The sequence below is a fragment of the Pristis pectinata genome, chromosome 4 (assembly GCF_009764475.1).
Source record: "Pristis pectinata isolate sPriPec2 chromosome 4, sPriPec2.1.pri, whole genome shotgun sequence".
NCBI lineage: Eukaryota > Metazoa > Chordata > Chondrichthyes > Rhinopristiformes > Pristidae > Pristis > Pristis pectinata.
In genome coordinates, this window is record NC_067408.1 from 84639691 (window position 1) to 84658999 (window position 19309).

At 35.5% G+C, this 19309-nt stretch overlaps 1 protein-coding gene across 7 annotated transcripts in view; it reads left to right on the top strand.

Annotated features, from left to right (window-relative positions):
- The window catches only part of LOC127569898 (zinc finger and BTB domain-containing protein 20-like), a 197883-nt gene extending 192190 nt beyond the window's left edge, over positions 1 to 5693 (top strand). For all 7 annotated transcript variants that reach the window (XM_052014937.1, XM_052014936.1, XM_052014942.1 and 4 more), the window contains one exon: positions 3558 to 5693. In XM_052014937.1, the coding sequence (XP_051870897.1) occupies positions 3558 to 3916 (359 nt within the window). In that variant the 3' untranslated portion in view covers positions 3917 to 5693. The remainder of the gene's footprint in view (positions 1 to 3557) is intronic.
- The last annotated feature ends 13616 nt before the right edge of the window (positions 5694 to 19309 follow it).

Sequence of the window (19309 nt, forward strand, 5' to 3'; positions counted from 1 at the left end):
AAAGGTCACCCTGCGTATAAATTCCAATAAAGAGCAAAGGGCACATTCAGAATGCAGATGTTCAAGGTCATTACATGGCTAGTTGCATGTACACTCATGTCAAGTAAAATAACACAACTAGACCTCAATAGTGTATTGTTAGAGGGCCACATTATTATAAATACTCCATGATGCAACTCCATAAGCATGTTCTAATTTTGGCAACTTTTACCAAATGGACCGGGTGGTATAGGTTGCCTGAAACTATGTCACATGCTGGGTGAAGGTACACCAGGGAGCGTGAAACAGCTGTATAACATTGGTTTTCAGACCTCCCAAATGCTGCTTACAAATGGAGAATTCTGTCTCAGGAAAGGCTGACTGCATCACATGACCTTGGGGGAAAAATACATTGCATTGAGTATGGAACTCACTGCTTTGGTCTGCTCAACCATGAAGAAAAAATTGTCTTTGTGTTCTGAGGTTTTTGAGAGTGTTACTGGCATCTACTGTGCAGAGCTTTGGCACTGTGCTGCTATGGAGGTATTAGATGTCCTTGAATACCCTCAGAATGCTTTGAGAATGGCTTCAGCCAATGTCTGTTGCATACCAGTCAACCCTCAGATTAAAGAACTCTGAAAGGGACTCTCCTACAATTCATTATCACAGATCAGATGGCTAGCTGTTCCATTGAACATCAAGCAAAGCTTATTAAGCAATATTCAGGCAGGCTCAGTTGTCATAGGTCATAAACACAAATCCAGATCCCAAACACTTGAATGCATTCCCTACAACCAGCAGGAATATCTGCTTCACTTAATCAGTCGTGAAAGACCTGTAGGAGTTTAGAGATCATATAACATGTAGATTGGTACAAGGAAGAGGTATAGAGTAATGCTGAGAACATTTACAGAATATTTTTATAATTGTATGCCTGGAAGATCAGCACATCATTTCAGAGGATATTCAGATGATTAGAAATTGTGTATAAGGGACAGGACAAGGAACTTGACTGTCTTTGATGTTTTCAAAGGCCAGAGACATGCAGGAAAGAAAGGGTTTTGTTATACAAATTCTAACAATTAGAGATGGTATATTTTATGACTCCTTAATGTGTGTGCGGTTCTCTGCATCAGGGATCACTGGTTCCTCCATCATTGATGCATTCCTCCTTCATAGCCACAGCATGACTCTACTGCGTGTTCTCATCAAGGGATTACATTGCTTTGTGGAGAAAATTATGCAACACGAGTGCAATAGTTTCAGAATTATCTGGGAAGGTGTGGGTTACTTTGTAAAGTGACTGAATAAATTGTGGAAAGTAAGTTGCACACTGAGAAAGAGAAAGGCTAATCAGATGCTGGCAATTCGGTTTTCTAACAAACCAGAAAGTATAGAAGTGCCCAGTACGTCAGTTGATATTTAAGAAGATAAGTCTGTTTGGTTGACCATGTTCCTCATTTGAGCTGGAAAGGTAATGGCTGATATGTGCCTCTTGAAGCAGGTTCTTTTGGTTAGTTTGAGAATTGTGTTCTGCTGTGTTTGTTATATTATTTGGGTTTATGAATATTCTACATCCAGGACATCTGTCTTTTCTCTCTTTAGCTGCTGATGGACATTACTTTCTCATCATTTTATGATTGTGGAAAGTTAAATTACTCTGCTTATAATCAGCATTCATTTTTTGCTGCTAATTTCTGCTAACTTTATTTTAGTAGTGAAAAATAATGAAACACAATTATGCCAGAGAAATTTCATGATCTGATGGTTTATTAATCCAAATTAATATCTGTTAATTTTCTACTTCCAAAATTCCCTAGATTCAAGGAAATTTCTGTTAGATTAGAAAATAATAAATGTACCTCATTTGTTTAAAAATGATGGGATACAGAAAGTAGGAAACTGTAGGCCATCTGACACAAACTGTTAAAAACCTATTATCAATGACATTGTACTAAAGCACACAAAAAAAACAGGGTAATTAAGCAAAGTCAATGTGATTTTCAAACAAACCATGTTTGACCAATTTGTTGGAGTTCTTTAAAGAAGTAAGATCTGATGTGGATAAAGGGAAACTGGTAGATAAGGTACCACATCAAAGGCAATGGTGGAAGATAAGAGCTCATGGTGTAAGAGGTAACATATTGGTATGGATCGATGATTGGTTGGCTAATAGGAAATGAATGATGCAGCACAGAGATTGGTACTCAAGCCTTGACTTTTTACAATTTGTTTTAATGACTTGAAGCCACTGAAGATTTGGTTGCTGATGGCACAAACATGAGTAGGAAGGTAGGTTGCGAAGAGGACATAATGAAGCAACAAAGGAATATACAGTAGATAAGTGAGTTGGAAAAGAGAGTGCAAATGTGAAATTTGACTATTTTGGCAGAAAAAATGAGAAAGCATATTTACCTAAATGGTGAGAGAGGAGAGGATTCTGGGTGCCCTAGCTTATGATGTGCAAAACCCCAATATTCCAGTGCAGCAAGTAATTAGGAAAGCAAAATATTTTATTATTTACTCTTAGGAGAAAATAAAGCACTGGTGACCAAATCTGGAGTAGTGTGTGTTGTATTAACTTCTTCATTTTAGGAAAATGTTAATATATTGCATGCACTTCTGAGAAGGTTTACTAAACTAATATCTGAAATGGACAGTTTGCCTTATGAGGAGAGATTGAACAGACTAGGCTTGTACCTGCTAGAACTTAGAAGCATGACAGGGGATTTAATTGAAATGTAAAAGATCCTGACCGGTTTGAGAGAGTCTATGATTTTTGGGGCAACCTAAACCTCTGGATCACTGTTTAAAATTGAGGATTCATCCATTTTAAGACAGCGCTGAGCTGGAAATTTTGGGTTGTGAGTCTTTAGAACTCTCTCCAAGGGCAGTGGGAGCAGTGTCTTTCGATGTGTTTATGGCAGAGATAGGTTGATATTTGTTGAGCAAGGGAGTGAAAGGTTATTGCAGGTAGATGGGAGTATGGAGTTAATATTACATTCGGGTCAGCCATGATCTTTTTTAAATGGTGAAGCAGGCTTGGGGACCAGGTGGCCTGCTGGTCCGAACTCGTATGTTGGTATGCAGATTCCTTCAGCTTCTTATTGCAAGTGGTTTTTCAGTTTGTTTCCACAGATTAATTGTCTGGAATTTCTTGAATTAGCAATGATGCCTTTAATTTTGTTTTTTAACGCCACAGACTTTCAAAGTAATTTAAAATGTTGCTGGAAAGGCACTTTGAAACATGCCACAGTGAGCACTTTGACAAATTAGCAACTGTAATTGATGGACCGGTTTCATCTCCATCGTATTTATGGATTGCTGGTTGACAAATTTATACAGTCTTATTCCCCTTTACCCCAGCATGGCAGCTTGTAAAATTATAGCAATGCTGACAGTAGCTAATTTATAAATACTGTTTTGTGATTCTACACTGAAATTTTTGTCAATTTATGTGACTGAAATAGATTAGTCCCCTATATCTCAGTGCTGCAAATCAAATTGAGAAACTGTACCATTTAAAACCTTTGAAAATCATTAACTTTTCTTGTCTTTAATTCTTAAATGTTCTGTAGGGGAGAAGCCACATCAGTGCAGCATTTGTTGGCGATCATTTTCTCTGAAGGATTATCTGATTAAACACATGGTGACACACACTGGTGTGAGAGCCTATCAGTGTAGTATCTGCAACAAGCGTTTCACCCAAAAGAGCTCCCTCAATGTCCACATGCGGCTTCACCGTGGTGAGAAGTCCTATGAGTGCTACGTCTGCAAAAAGAAATTCTCCCACAAGACCCTACTGGAGAGGCACATGGCACTCCATGGCACTGGCTGCTCTGAGGTGACTACATATGTCTGTTCTGTTTGCCCAGCCAAGTTCGACCAAATCGAACAATTCAATGATCATATGAGAATGCACGTTTCTGATGGTTAAGAAACTTCTTTGAGAACAAATTTGGAATTAATTTTAAAAAATAACACATTTTTAAAACAAAAAAGCGCTGGCATATTATTATCAGCAGCAAGATGTTCAAGAATTCTTCAGGATGGTGGCCTTAATGCCTGTTATTGTGTGTGCTCCACTGGCTGGATGACCACTACAGGCCTCAAGATTTTTTTCCTCTCATTCAGCTCTTGTTTATTGCTAGCGTGTTGAACACTACAAAGGCCTACTATCTCTACAGATCTAATCCAGTGTTGCATTATCTAAGGTGGAATTTTCTTTGAGATCATTACACAGCATGAAATCCGGTAAACTGTGGTATGCAACATCTTTTCAAGTACAATACTTGGTATGTATTGACATTTCTGTGTTTTGATGGTCACAAAATTTGCCTTTTACCGAAGATGACGTTGTATGTATAGTGGTTGTAATGACACTGGCAGTTATTTATTATTTACCTGCTGTGGACAGGTCACTTACACAGATGGGTTTCATTTTGAAAATTAAAAGGTTTAATATATAATGCAGCATCCGTGCAACTGCAGTTAGGTACAAGAATTTATTTCACAAATGTGCAAACAACTCGATGTTATTTCAATGAGAAAAAGCGCAGTGAGGTTTTTTTTCTAATTGCAGATGGTTCCAGTAAAAGTTTACTACATGGATGTGCATTTTTTTTTACAACAGTATTTGAGCAGAGGCGAGGCTTTTTGGAACTTTTGCATACACTGCCACTAATATTCAGAAGACTGTTAAGGTTGTAAGATGAGCTGAATTGAAGGAAGTTTTTTTTTCCCCACAATGTGTGGTTGATAACATTCAAAATTAACACATAATCAATGTGGTCTGTTTGACATGCTGTCATTTTGATTGCTGCTCCTGTTTTGTCTCTTATTTTATCTTCAGACTGTCAATGATGATTATTCCGATCAATTATTAAAATATTTTGATTAATTTGCTGTTGCCATAGGCATAATTAGAGTTTCATGGTGCACCTTTTACATTGCACCTACATCAGTCAGTCAGTCATTATAATGAATAGGAAATTGAGAATGGCTTCGTTTGCGCAGTGTGAACAAAGTTTGAGGGAAGTGTGTCTTGATCAGATGAACTATTTCTTCTGATACCTTGTTCAACTCCCTTGCCCTTAAACTTAGAATAAAGACACTGCAAGGAAGCAATACAGTTTAAAAGTTTTGTGTGTCTTTGCAAAACTAATTAAAAATACTTGAAACTCTTCATGTGTGCACAATTTTAGCTGGAAGTAAACATTATATTGCAGATATTAGCTTTGAAGTCATTCCCATGTGAATGACATTTTATAGAGCCCATTGACCAAGATGTACACCATGAGCTTATTTCATTTTTAAATCCTGTGGTTCACCAAGCCTCATGTGATCTATAGGGTCTATTTCTTTTAGGATATTTTGGAATCATAATTGTAAGCAATTCACATTTATATCCATCTGATCACAGATTTTTCATTATTTTGACTAAAGATGAGCATTTTTTTTATATAAAAAAGACTCTCTGAATTGTGCATCTTCTTTGAACCAGTCTGTTATTTGATTCCAGTATGTTAGACTAGTATGTACTGCAGTAGTGTTATCTGCTGATTCTTATCTGTGGGTACAGACTGAGTACCTCATTTGCACAGTGCAATTGCTTATCATCATACTAACTGGCTCTGAAACTCTATCCTGCTCCCTATAAACTTCAGTGTTACAGATCTAATTTGATGTCTGTAGTACAGTCTGATTAATAAATATTAAACCACTTACCTAGTTTATTCATAAATATTCAGAATTTTATTATATAAACTTGTATTTATTCATTTATTTTCCCAGATTAGGTAATGGATGGACACAATCTTTAAATGAATCTGTTGATTGCTTGTCTACTAAAATATATTTAATTTTACATTTTTGATGCAGATTTTGTTTTTGCTGTCCTTTTAGTTTGATTTTCACTCATAGAAATTACTTTCTCACAATCAAGTTTACCACTTATCAAATAATTTAAAAAAACTTAAGCCAATCAAGATTTTTTCAGATTTGTTTTTAATGTTTAAACATTCTAATAATCTCATAAAGTAAACTTGTTTGTGGAGGTGGAGAGTTATTAAATCTGCAATTGCATGTGAGCTGAATTAAGTAATAGCTAATAAATAATTGGTGGTGCATCCTAGGTTAATGATGTCCCCGAGCAATATCACTTTAGGTCCATGTCGTTATGAAGTTGACTATTTCTACAGACAATTGCACCAATGATGTTATTTGAACTTTTCAAAAGAGAAATCATTAGACTGTTTTATCTAATCATGTAGGAAATAAAAGTAGTGCTGTTAACTGCAAGACTTGAACTTTAAGTAATACATCTTTCACACGCATGTAAAATAATGCACACTTTATAGTTTCTCTGTGATGATCAATGTTTAACTTTTTCACAAAATTTCACTGAAATATTTTATCTAATAGAGTAAAAATTTTAAATGTTATTGATGTTTCATTTGAATCTGGATAAAACATGACAATTGGTGGCTACAGTATTACAGCAAAGTACTATGCTTTCTCTTTTAAAATGAATGCTGACGTTAAGCTTGAACAACTAATCTGAGACTAATAGTAAACAGCTTGGCCATTTTTTGATTTTTGAAAACTTTTCTCAAGGTATTATTAATTGACTGTTTCACTATTTTGACTGACTGACAATTGAGCTCCACAAAAGATATGGCAACAATATTGTTAATCTTTGAGAGGCAAATGGGTCTTAGAAGTTTTGTTGGTTTAACATTATGGAGTACTGGTTTAGATCTTGGGATTTTAAGGTGCAAATATAAAAGTAAGGGTGGCTTTAAGCTAGGCATTAGCCGCAACAAGTGGAAGCCTCTTGTATGATATTAGCTGTTTTACTGGAATAGTGTCCTGTGGAAGGAGTATTTAACCAAGCTTAACTTTGCGATGCAGTATTTGTTTATACAATAGTACACATTTACATTTTATTACAGAATAGATCTGCCTTGCAATATTTAATGCAATCACTTTGAATCACTTGCGTATCACCAGCCCGCTGCTTTCACAGTGACTCTTGGTTTCCTAAACATTTGTCCTTTATATTCAATGAACCCATCAGTCAGACATAGGAATGTGTACTAACAAGACAGTATTAGATTACTGAAGTTCAGCAGTTCAGAAATTGTGAAACATAGAAATTAATTTTCTGAATGTACAACCCACTATGTATGTTATAGCACAGTCTAAAATACCTTGGGTATTTTAGTTGGCATTTTTCAAGATGCAACATTTTGAATCTTGGAGGCAATGATCAGAAAAATTTAAAAAGTATTCACTTTTAATATACATGACCAATTAGTTATCCTTCACGTGTTTTCTTGCATATTTATTGGTATTTCTTATTCCATTAACAATGCAGTTTTTTTCCTGTAGTTCTGGGTTGTACATATAACTTTGCATTGTTTACTCTTGAAGCTAACCTGATCATTTAAGAACTCATGGTTTAGAATTTTATCTTTTTTATCTTTTTAAAAAAAAGTGTATTTGTGTTAGTAATGTGGTATGTCACATAGTGTGGAACAGTGCCTTTAGATAACATATATAAGAAAGAAATATTAAATGAAATGCAAAAACCTTATGAAACCCTATTTTCTGCAGGAGAAATTGGGCATATTCTATGAACAGTCTCACCAATGATGCCAGCAGAACTTTTTTTTATAAAAAATACATCATCAGGCTGGCTGGGTATGGGGACCATTGAGTTATAGTTTACTCTGCTGAAGAGCAACGGTATTCAAATTTGCATTTGAAGTACTCTTGGATCTCTGTTGAAAGTATCAGGAAATATCGAACAAAAACCGAGTAGTTTCCTTTAAACAAAAGGAGAAAATAATTAAAAAGATGCACAAATGCAGTTTTAAAGAATCACTTTCGGATTGTTCCCTTGGTTCCCGTTAATCCCGGTTGTCCATTGTCAGAATGAGTTGACTTCTTAAAAAAAATCCCAGCAGAAGCTCACTATTTCAAATATCATTTCTATTGTAAGTATTATTGATAAAGATTAAATTTCAAGATATCATGTCCATGGATCGACATGGATTGAATCATACTGAGTAATTCTGCTGGGAATTTTCTGTTTTACTTTAATTATGTAAATTTAATTATGCACACTTAATATCACTATTAATAACCAAAGAAAAATTTGCAAGGTGAATTGCAAACCTTATTTTGAAGACATTGGAAATAATATATCAGCCCTAGTATTAAAGACACAATGAGATACTACATACAATTTTAAGTTTTAGTGTAGTAAATAGGAATACAGTATTATTGCACTGTGCTTTACAATGTTAGAGTAAAAGGTAACATAAGTATGATTAACAATTAAGATTATGAGTTTGTAAACATAAAATTTTTTTTAACTAGTTGCCTCTTTGAGACTGCTTACTCTCTTGGAGAATCAAACCATTATCTTCTTGACAAAAAGCTACTATCTCTGGTTATTGCTGTCAGATCACAGATTGGAAATGAGTGTCTTCCAGGGTCAGATTTTCTAACGATTGAAGTTAATGAACATAACACCAGACACTGTGAGGCCGTGATTTTCTAATTAATGTTATCTGTAAACATGGTTCCAACCTGAGTAATCAGCCCTTAACCACCATCAAAACTGACTGTAATGAATAAAATTGGTAGTCTCTTGATGCTGATCAGTAGCATGAGGCAAAAACAATTTTCTTTGAAAAGATGTAAATAAACAACAATCCCTTTCCTGCCCCACCCAACCCATTGCAAATTAGATGATTTTTTAAAAATACTGGATTCCTGTTTCAAGCCACTGATTAGACTGACAAACTGAGGATGTGATTGTAAAGAGGGCTAATAGATTCATGTTTCATGAGTTTTACACTGCTGCATTCCTAATTCCCTAACAGTAATCAATGGTAAGTTATGGTACAACCCATGCCCATGTGGTAAATTGAACCAATCAAAATGCAACACAGTCTCTTTGCACCTTATAATGCATTGGTATTATGAATTTTCTCCTTGAAATTAGATGCAGTATATTGACATAAAGTCGTTAAGTTTATGTAACTGTAAAGGCCATTATTCCTGTAAGGAACCTATGTTAATGTATTTAAGTAAGTTTTGGTTTTATATATTCAGGTAGATAGAACCCTGAGCTTGCACAATCAGTTGAGAATTTAGAAGCACTAATTGTACTTGGCTCAACAGCATATGCATTTTTATCAATCTGCCAGCATCTATCAAAGGCAGCAGTACATTTATTATTGAAAAGGTGATTTGTTAAATATCTTGAGTTGTTGAATTGTAGAGTCAGAGCAGAGGACAGAATAACCAGGATGTACTGTATATAATCCAAGGGCTAAAGAAACCATTCATCTTTACTTATAAGTAAGAAAGAATGTTCAATAAACAAGCTCTCAAAAAAAAATGGCAGTACCATTTATGCGCTTATAGCCCAAAGGTTTTCCAATAATCCTTTAAAAATGAATTTAAGGTAATTCATCAAGAATGCATCCAGTGTGATGCCTACAGATATAAGTCACCCCTTTAGAATGTGCACTTTTTCTTGAATATTATACTGTATGTGATTGAGCAATAATATTTAAATAGAAAGTTTTATTTAAAATGCAGTTTTAATGTGAAATTGTTGCCATCCATTTTAAAAAGTTGTCAGATGGCAACTTTAAAACTGCTTCCATCTGCATCCACAATTCTGATAGAAGAAAGGTGAAAATATGGATGGGCTGTTGCTGCCTTGGAATGGAAAGGTGATGTTTTAATGTGTATTTTTGAGATGATTATAGCATATTTAAGCAAGATATTCAGTTATTCTAGTGTATAGTGATGACCTCCATTTGTCAAGAATGTATAAGGCAAAAAAAAGCATCTGTCCTGATGCAAGAGATGGAAAGAGCAATTGGCGAACACCATTGAGCTCTATTTCCCAAGGTTAAAAAAAAAGGTGATAACATTATCATTTTTTATGCCTTGTAATAAAGTTTGAGCATTGCCATACAGTGATCCATTAACACATGTAACTACATGTCAATGTGACCACTTCCTGCCTCACGTGGCCTGTTTTATTTGTCATACAACTGAATAAAAGCTCTTAATTACACACTAACAGGAATAATTGCAGGAATAAAAAGGCCTATACAGCATTAATTTTGTTTAAAGAATTGCCTCTTTCCAGTGCTCAACAGCAAGTGGGTTGCATACAGAAGATGAAACAGCTTAAGGTGTGCGGTTGGGCTGTACCAGTGGAGTAGTCCACTGATGCTGGATTTAGTCAACTAGCCACCATTTTTTCTTAATATGTAAATAAAAGATATGGGTCAGTATAAAACAACTTTGGTAAAGATCCAGTACTTTGTATTTTAAGAGTTTTCATTTAATCTGTACACCTGTGCGGTTGTGCATTCTTTCAGCTTTTAAGTCATGTTTTCATTGTGATTCTTTACTTTTGGAATTTTTTAGTATGATTTTCTAGGGTACAGTTCTTTTTTAGGAGGAGCAGGAAACAAAGCTTTTTCCAGCCTTTGTACTATTATTGTTAAACTTACAATTTGAGTTGAAACTTTTAAACTATTTTTTCCATCAAAACTAGTGTGTAATGAATGAATTTCAGAATTGGATTACAAAGACTCATACCAAGGAAATCAATCAGTCTCTTATTTCTCAGTTTGGCCCGGAATAACAGTATGTCTTTTAAAAAAAAGTAATATCTGGAACCTTAGGTAGTTTGAAAAGCATAAAGCACTAACAGGTTAACTGTAGTGTTGCAACTTGTTAGTTTTATGAATCTCTCCTGGTTTTAAGATTCATATTGTATAGAAAGACAAATATAACCCACTCAGCATAGGCAGTAGTACACTCCTGTTGTATTTCACAATTTTACTAAAGTTACAAAATTAATAATGACCCTACTCTCTGGATGCCAATACGAGTTTTTTTTAAAAAGTGTCCAAGTGATAAGACTATGTCTTACTACTCAAATACACTATATTGTTGCTGTCTTGTAAAGTCAGCACAACCCTAGTGTGCAAGTTAATGGTGGTGTTATGCACTGAGATAACTGCACTGCATGAATGATTTCCACTACTGACCAGCATTCACACTCAAAACATTTGCACACGTAAGGGCTAAAAATGAACCTTTTTTGAGGTGGGAAGGGATTTATTGCATGCGAATAGAACCAAACCAGTGTTAGTGTCACATCCAGTCAATGCTCAAAGTAGTCACCAAATGTAAAATTTAACCCACAGGTGGGAACACTAGTACAGGATACTAGCTGGTAACACATTTGACATGACACTAATTCAGCACTTTGCTTTCCCTGTAAATGAACACTAACCCAAAAATTTGAGTCGGTTAACATTTGTGACAAATCTACTGAATTTATTATGCCTTGACATCTGCATTTTTGGTTTTATTATTAGTTCTGTCAATTAATTGGATTTAGAAAATAAAATATGTCTTCCTTCTACTTAAATACAGCTATTTCATTCAGACTTTTCCAAAAAAAAAAAAAAATTTTTTTTTCAACCAATCTTCTAAGACTTTGGTACCATGACCTCGCACCTGGGAAAAGAGTTAAAACACCTTTGGTGAATAAGCTGATAAAAGCATATTCTCCAGTGTTATCATATACAAAGCCTTCCCTTGGATTTCACTTTAGTTAAGTTGTTAGTCACTGAATTGACTCCTTTGAAGTAACCAGTAACATAATTGAATCTTTGGACCATTAAAGAAAGTTCCTCATGAATGGATCAGAGATCCAGTTCAATTTGGAACTCTTTCCCCAGGACCAAGTAACCTTCAGATAATAGCATTTGTTGCACACTTGGTGTAGTGTTCCTCTTCAATTGGAAGGATAGTTATTGGAGAAATTATAGATTTTTGAATATAGAGTTTTATTGGTTTTTAATTTATATTTTTGTGAATTTCAGCCGTACCTTACCTGACCATACATTAAACCATGGGCTTATTGTAATGGGAAGCATCAGTTCATCAAATAAATTAGCTCCGTTCTTAATCTGGCATGTAAATGTGTTTTGTCTCCAAATCACAAAATCCTAAGTAATTATGTCATAATGACTGAAAATGCAGATGTCTTTTCCAGCCTTTGCCAAAATCTGATTTGTTTCAAAAGTAGAATCTGATTGCCTTAAGACACTTAAGCAACAGCCAACCATTATGTTGGAAGAACAGGCAGTTGGGCATTTTTCCTAGGTACAGAATATCAGATTCATTCACTTTACTGTTGTGCACCTTTTCTACTTTATTAGCCCAACACTGTTGTGATGATAATTATTTTATATTTGTTTTAATGTGACTACTGTAGACCAAAAAAAGACTTTAATTTTACAATATTTACCCAATCATATTCCATTTAATTTATTTTAAAACTCATGATGGGAAAAGCATTTAGTAACTTTAAAAGATGTCCTGAGAGCATCATAAGTTTTAAAAAAAAGTAAAAAAAAATGAGACTGCAGTTGCAAAAATATGAAGGAAGATGAGGTTTGGTTGCTCACAGATTCTTGTAGATTAGTGGGTTAAACCATTTCTTGACTTTTATCTTATATTCTTACTCTTTTTCTTGCAGCTAATGTTTCTTTTTTATAATCTGCTATTTTTATTTTTGTAAGCAGTTTATCTCCATTTAAGATGAAAAATTTATCACAGATTGTGTATAGTTTTTGTTTTGTTTATGGAAAGCACTGGACAAGTTTGACATCCCTTTAATATAAGGTGATGTACAATGATTTTGATTGCTTGCTGAATGTTTTTTTATTCCTAATTATAAAACACTAGGATGGTTTTGCATCTTCCATATTTTATGCAAAAACATGTATGTGCCCTATACTTAAAAAAGAAGCTCTAGACAGCATTTTTCTATGTTTTGTGGAGAATAATCCTTTTGAATGGTAGGAAAATATTTTTTGTTGTTGTACTATTTTATATTTTTAAAATGATACATTTATTGGTATAAGACTGTTTTGGTGAAGGAATTAAATGAAAACAAAGTCTGCCCTTAAGAATGCTGCAGTAGCCTGTTTTGAAACTAATTATTGATGTGTGTTCAATTGGTTTTGTCTGTTTATTGTTACAACAGTTTGTATTTACTGCTGTTCCTCTGACTAATTAGGGGTTTTTAAGGGCGTTTTTGATTTGTCAAACACACTGGATTGTGAGTCTTTTGTAATGTGTGGGACTATTTTTTGTGATACAAACAGCAGCACTGTCTCAAGCTGTCCTTTTTCACTGCCTTTGTCCTTGAATTTAAAATAATGGATTTGAGAACTTGGCAGAGCGATGAAAGAGACAAACTGGAGATATTTAATGAACACCTGTATAGGAAGACTAAAGCTCCTTGTTAGTGGCAAGTGTTCTATTTCAGCTTTTTACAAGTTTCTGCTCAGAACTGTTATAGGGATTTTGCTTGGCTTTCCTTGTCTGAAAGATAAACGGGCAATGAAAGAAATCCTTCAAAAGTGATATTGCTAATCATAGGTGCAATTGCACACCTAATAAGTATTATACCATTTTATAAACTGTTTAATGTCATAATAAAATGCAGATGATAGTGCACCATAATGAATAGAAAATCTCCTATTCTGGTTGAACCTGTGTTCTTTCAGATACAAAGCAGGTGCCTATATTTCTGTAGAAGTTCTGGTGCAAGCTTATTGTTCTTCCCTGAGTATTCAGTGTTGCACATATGCCTTTCCACTTCTATAACATTAAGTCTATGTGCCTTCTGTTTTTGTTTCTATTATATTGACATTTGAATGGTGAAAATCAGAATAAGAGCTTTTAAACCATTCCAAATAAGGTTTGTCTTGTTCTAGAGCCCAGCCTTCTTCCAACAAACAGCATTCAGACTTGTGAAAATATCATTATAAGCACTGAATTGTAGATTTTTGTTGCATTTGCAACTTTATAAACAAAAAGTCTATATGAATTTAGATTCCACTGTGATTTCAATGTCCAAAGTTATAGTTTATACTTTTTTCACATTAGTACACTTTTTAATAAATATAAATATTACCTTGTTTGATAGTGTGATATAACAGGCTGAACCTATTTTGTTGACGTAATTCTATTGAATGAATTAAAGTGCATTTTACTTCTGAATTTCTATGGTAGAACATCCACGTTGCCTTTGGTATACACTTGCTGCTACTCATTCCGAACACTCAACACCATGAAAAAGCATGGTTGTGCAAGTGTAATTGGGAGCTATCTGGGCTAACAGATTTTGAAAATTACATTGGCATCATTAAAAGGTAATATTCTTAGGTCTTCATTAGTGTGCCTGCTCTATAGTCATTGTCATATTGCTCTTCCTAATAAACATATGTCTGTAGAAATTAATTAGCACAAAATTTTACAGGCATTGCGCTTTATGCACTAGTCAATCTACTTACTTGGCCAAAAGTACAGTAGTACAAAAAGTTGTAATTTTCACATTATTTGCACGTGTCTCTTGTTCACTGGTTGAATATGTACCTAATTAAATTGGCTATTATAGATTAATACCTGAATTAACACAGCTTTGTTTTGAATCTTAGCACTTTAATATTGAAGTTGCATCAGAATATATCCCTTTCAAGCCATCTTCTCACTTATTTACGTATAACTTTTACAAACAATGGAGAGGATAGAGAATTTGGCTTAAAAATGCATATCCTGATGTTGTTCAAAGGTGGATATAGTACTGGTAAAGTATTAAGTAAATGTGTGATTGCATTCTCACAACGCGTAACTCAGTATTCACAATCCCATAATATCTACTCCATTGGAGCATATTTTTGCACCAGTTCAATTTTGCTCTCTGACTAAAGTACAGATGTCCAAGCTGGGAACTGTATGCTGTATAGGAATGGTGTTTCTTATTTTTATATAGTAATTTTGAAAATTTTCTGTGAGAAACGCAAACATTCCTTGTGTATACATTATCTAGCATTTGTATTTTGGTCTTCCATTTCTCTCTTAAGTGAAATGTTGAATAACTGAAGGATGTTATTGCTAATCCACATACCCCTTCTGGTTAGCTTAATGCTACTTAGTGCTAATAATTGATCCAAAGAGGTCCATTTTCTCCCACTGTCAGTTATCACCTTAATGGACAGTGCTAAATTTGAGACAAAACTTCTGGTTTAACTCAAAGCTGTGTTTCACATGGTAGGCCTACTTTTTTCAAAGATCTCCTGTCAAGGTGCTTATTAAATATTTCCAGTATAAGTGCTGCTACTATGTATTAGAAATGAGACTCTTTTTGTCAGTACAAATGTGCAGTGGTCTGTGCTGAAGGAGATTAGTTAAACTGGCAATGTTCATTTCAATGTTCACTTGCCATGGTTGAGCCATCTTGGTACAACAGGTGAAAACTAGCGTTTTGGGTTTTTCAAACAGTTGAATAAAATTGTCTTGGTGTAAGGGATCACTTTAGAAATGTTGGCTTGTTATATTTCCAAAAACTTAGATTGTGAAGCACCTTATGCTTGTTGACCAATTTCGTAGAAGTCAACAGTTTACTGTTTCTGTTCTGCACCTTACCTGTGGTACGGAACACGTACCCTTTTTTCCCTTGTATAACGTCCTGCCTTTTTTGCCTTGTGTATGAACCCTTTATCTAATATTAAGGGATTTGTTAATTCATATTAAGGGTCATTTGAGAAAGTTACAAATCTACCCCAGGTTCTTGATAAAGTTGAATGACTGCTTTTCTTCCCCATGGCAAAAGTGCATATTAAAACACGAAGGGGAGCCGATTGAAAACAAATTCAAAATTTAAACTTTGGGAAGAGACCTTCACTGAAGAGAAAGTAATTTTTTTACTTCTGACTTTTCTTAGTTTTAATCAGGAAATTTAAAATTATCCTCAGCAGTAAGGTGTCTGGTCTCAATGTTTGAAATTAAGTATCAGTTTATCAAAGTACCCCAACATAAAGGGTGTTCAAAACCAGGTACCACGGAATTGAGTTGTTATACTTACGGGGTAGCTTTCTGGCCTTTTCAGTTGACTATTGAAGAAACAGGCTAGCATTTTTGAAGTGATCTCCAACTTTACCCCCATTTACTATAGTACAGTATGTTGGTATAAATTCAAGTACAATTTTCAAGTGCTTTAAATCCTGCCAGATTTATTAAAGCAACAGTATCCTAACTTGCCATTTATTAGGCTGTATTTCTCATGTATTACCTGTGACATGTGTATTGTTAACTAGCTGTATGCTTCATTATGTTATTGTGACATTTGAATACTGTGAAGTTTTATCTGCATACTTACTTTATACTGAAGTATTAAGCCTTAAATTTGTTCGTGTGAAAGAATAATTGACATTCTGGGGATGAAGATTTCTTTTTTTAATGTTACCAGCACTTTTTTGTAAGTTTCACTTTCCAAGTTATTGTAAAGTTCACGCTGTAGTGAAGTTTGAACATGAAGGAATAAAAACTCTAGTACTTTCCCGTACTGAAAAAGTGTACTTACTGTTTTCTTAAAGTTTTCTGGTCATTGTACTGGAATAATGATGATCATAAATGTGTTTTAATAATCCTATTCATGACTTCTTTTCACAGCTTCAAAGATGTTCCATCTTTCCTTAAGTTTCAGATTACCTTACAGCAGCTCAGATTAAATCACAGAATTTTAGAGGGCTAAATTTCATAGTTCGTGAAGCAGGCACAACCAACCCAGTACAGATTTGGACGAAAATGTAGGTGGATAGAACTAACCTGTACAAGAACATATGGCCTTCACTCAGGCAGTGGGAAAAGATAACCCTGCTCATTCAGAGGATGATGTTCCCCATCATTTCAGCTGCAAAGGATTCTGATGAGCGCTTTATAGTAAACGGCCCTGTAGAAACATCACTGCAGGCCAGCAAGCTGTGCCCCAACATTACAAAGGCCCTGCATTGGAAGAATGGTAGTGTTGTCCTGTCACATTGGTGTGCCATTCATTGACATTCTGCCAGTACCCTTGCTGCTGCCTATTAACCAGCTAGTTCAGATTGCTGCCAGTAATGTGGAGAAAGTTCATTTCAAAACTGGATTTCAGTGCCCAAAGCTACTCGGGGTTATTGTCCAAGATCAACTGTAGTTTTTATAGAACATAGAACAGTACCACACAGGAACAGGCCCTTCGGCCGACCATGTCTGTGCTGATCATGATGCCAATTCTAAACTAATCCTATCTCCCTGCGTATAGTCTGTATACCCCCCCCCCCCCCCCCCATTCCCTGTCTGTTCCTGTGTCTGTCTAAATGTCTCTTAAACATTGCTATTGATTCTGCTTCCACCACCTCCCTTTCCAGTGCATTCCAGGCACCTACCACTCTGTTTAAAAAAAACTTGCCTTGCAAATCTCCTTTAAATTTCCCCCTCTCACCTTAAACCTGTGCCCTCTAATATTCATCATTTCTACCCTGGGGGAAAAGTTCTGACTATCTACCCTATCTATGGCTCTCATAATTTTACATACTTCAATCAGGTCATCCCTTGGTCTCTTACACTCCAGGGAAAACAATCCAAGTCTGTCCAACCTCTTCTTACAGTTAATACACTCCAATCCAAGCGACGTCCTGGTGAACCTCTTATATACCCGTCCAAAGCTGCCTCATCCTTCCTTTAGTGTGGCGACCAGAAGTCAAGTCAAGTTTATTGTCATATGCACAAGAAAGTGAGGTGCAGGTACAATGAAAAATTTGCTTGCAGCACCATCACATGTAGATTCAGACAATACACAAAACATAAATTACACATATATAGGGCAGTGAAGAAAAAGACAATGCAAAACAAGACATTAGTGCAAAAAAACACAATCAGAGACAAGTCCACGGGAGTGCAAGAGGTTCCAGCACTGATCCTTGCAGAACACCACTGATTACAGTCAGAAAAACACCCTTCTACCACTACCCTCTGTCTTCTGTAACCACTGAGAATCAGCAGCTATCCACCAGTGTTTCTGCCACTGGAATAGCAGTCAATAGAAACAACATTTCAAACAAAAGATGCAGAGTAACCTTCCACTAAGGGAATACAGAAGTGTAATTCATTGATGTTTGTAAACAATTGAGATCTATAACTTTAGTTAGGGATGTTATGCCTTTGAAAGTGTGGCCAGGTAGACATTGATGGTCAACAGCAGAGAGAAGGTGATGTGAATTTATGAAGTGAAAGCCATTTTTCAAATTTCCAGTGGAATATTTTGAGATTACAATGAGCAAACCAGAGGAAGAGAAACTAGCTGATATGTGTATTTAACCTTCCCAAAAGCCTTTGATAATATGTTGCATGAATTGAGGATTGGTACATGATGATCAAACAGACGGTAGGAATAAATGGTCATTTTCAGACTGGAAGGCTGTGCCAGTATGATGCCATAAGATTGACTACTTGGGGCACTAGCTGCTCACTATTTAAGTCCCTGGCGAGATTGTTTCTGGAATACTGCACAGGTTGGGCCTCCCTACCCAAGGAAGAATATCCTCTTTGGAATAGAGAGAGTACAGTGAAGGTTCATCAAAATAATTCCAAGGATAATGGATTCGTTGTATGAGGAGAGATTAAGCAGACTGGGCCTGTACTCTGTTCAGAAGAATGAAAGCTGATCCTACTGAAGCATGCAAAGTTCTCACCAGCGTGACAGAGTAGATATGGAGATGACATTTCCCTCAGATGAGGTGTCCAGAGCCAGGGATCGTAGTCTCAAAACAAGAAGCTGTCCATTTGGGACAGAAATGAGAAAAAAAATCTCTTCACCTAGATCATGGTGAATCTTTAGAATTCTGTTTACCTGGAACTGTGGGGAATCAGTTGCTGAGATCAGATCAGATACCTTTATTAGTCCCTTGTACATCGAAGCACACAGTGAAATGCATCTTTTTGCATAGAGTGTTCTGGGGACAGCCCGCGAGTGTCACCATGCTTCCGGCGCCAACTTAGCGTGCCCACAACTTCCTAACCCGTACATAGTCAAGATGGAGATTGATCAATCTTTTTTTTAGATATTAAGGGAACCAAGGACAGGGGATTAGTGCAGAAAAGTGATGCTGAGGTTAAAAAAAGTCATCTGATGGTGGAACAAGGAAGAAGGAACAAATGGGCTTCTCCTGTTTACCTTTCTTGTGTTCTAAAGTTTGTATGCCCCATAAGGTGTATAGAAAATTTGTTTATTGATAAGGCCATCTGATTATAAGGTTGCTTTTTCTTTATCCTATGCAGTTGTTCACTGGTAAGGGCTCAGCTTTCATGATGGTAGCAACCTGCTGCAGAATAACACCAGTTCTTGACAGCTGATCTGTTGAGTGTCCAGGCAGTAGAACTGTTG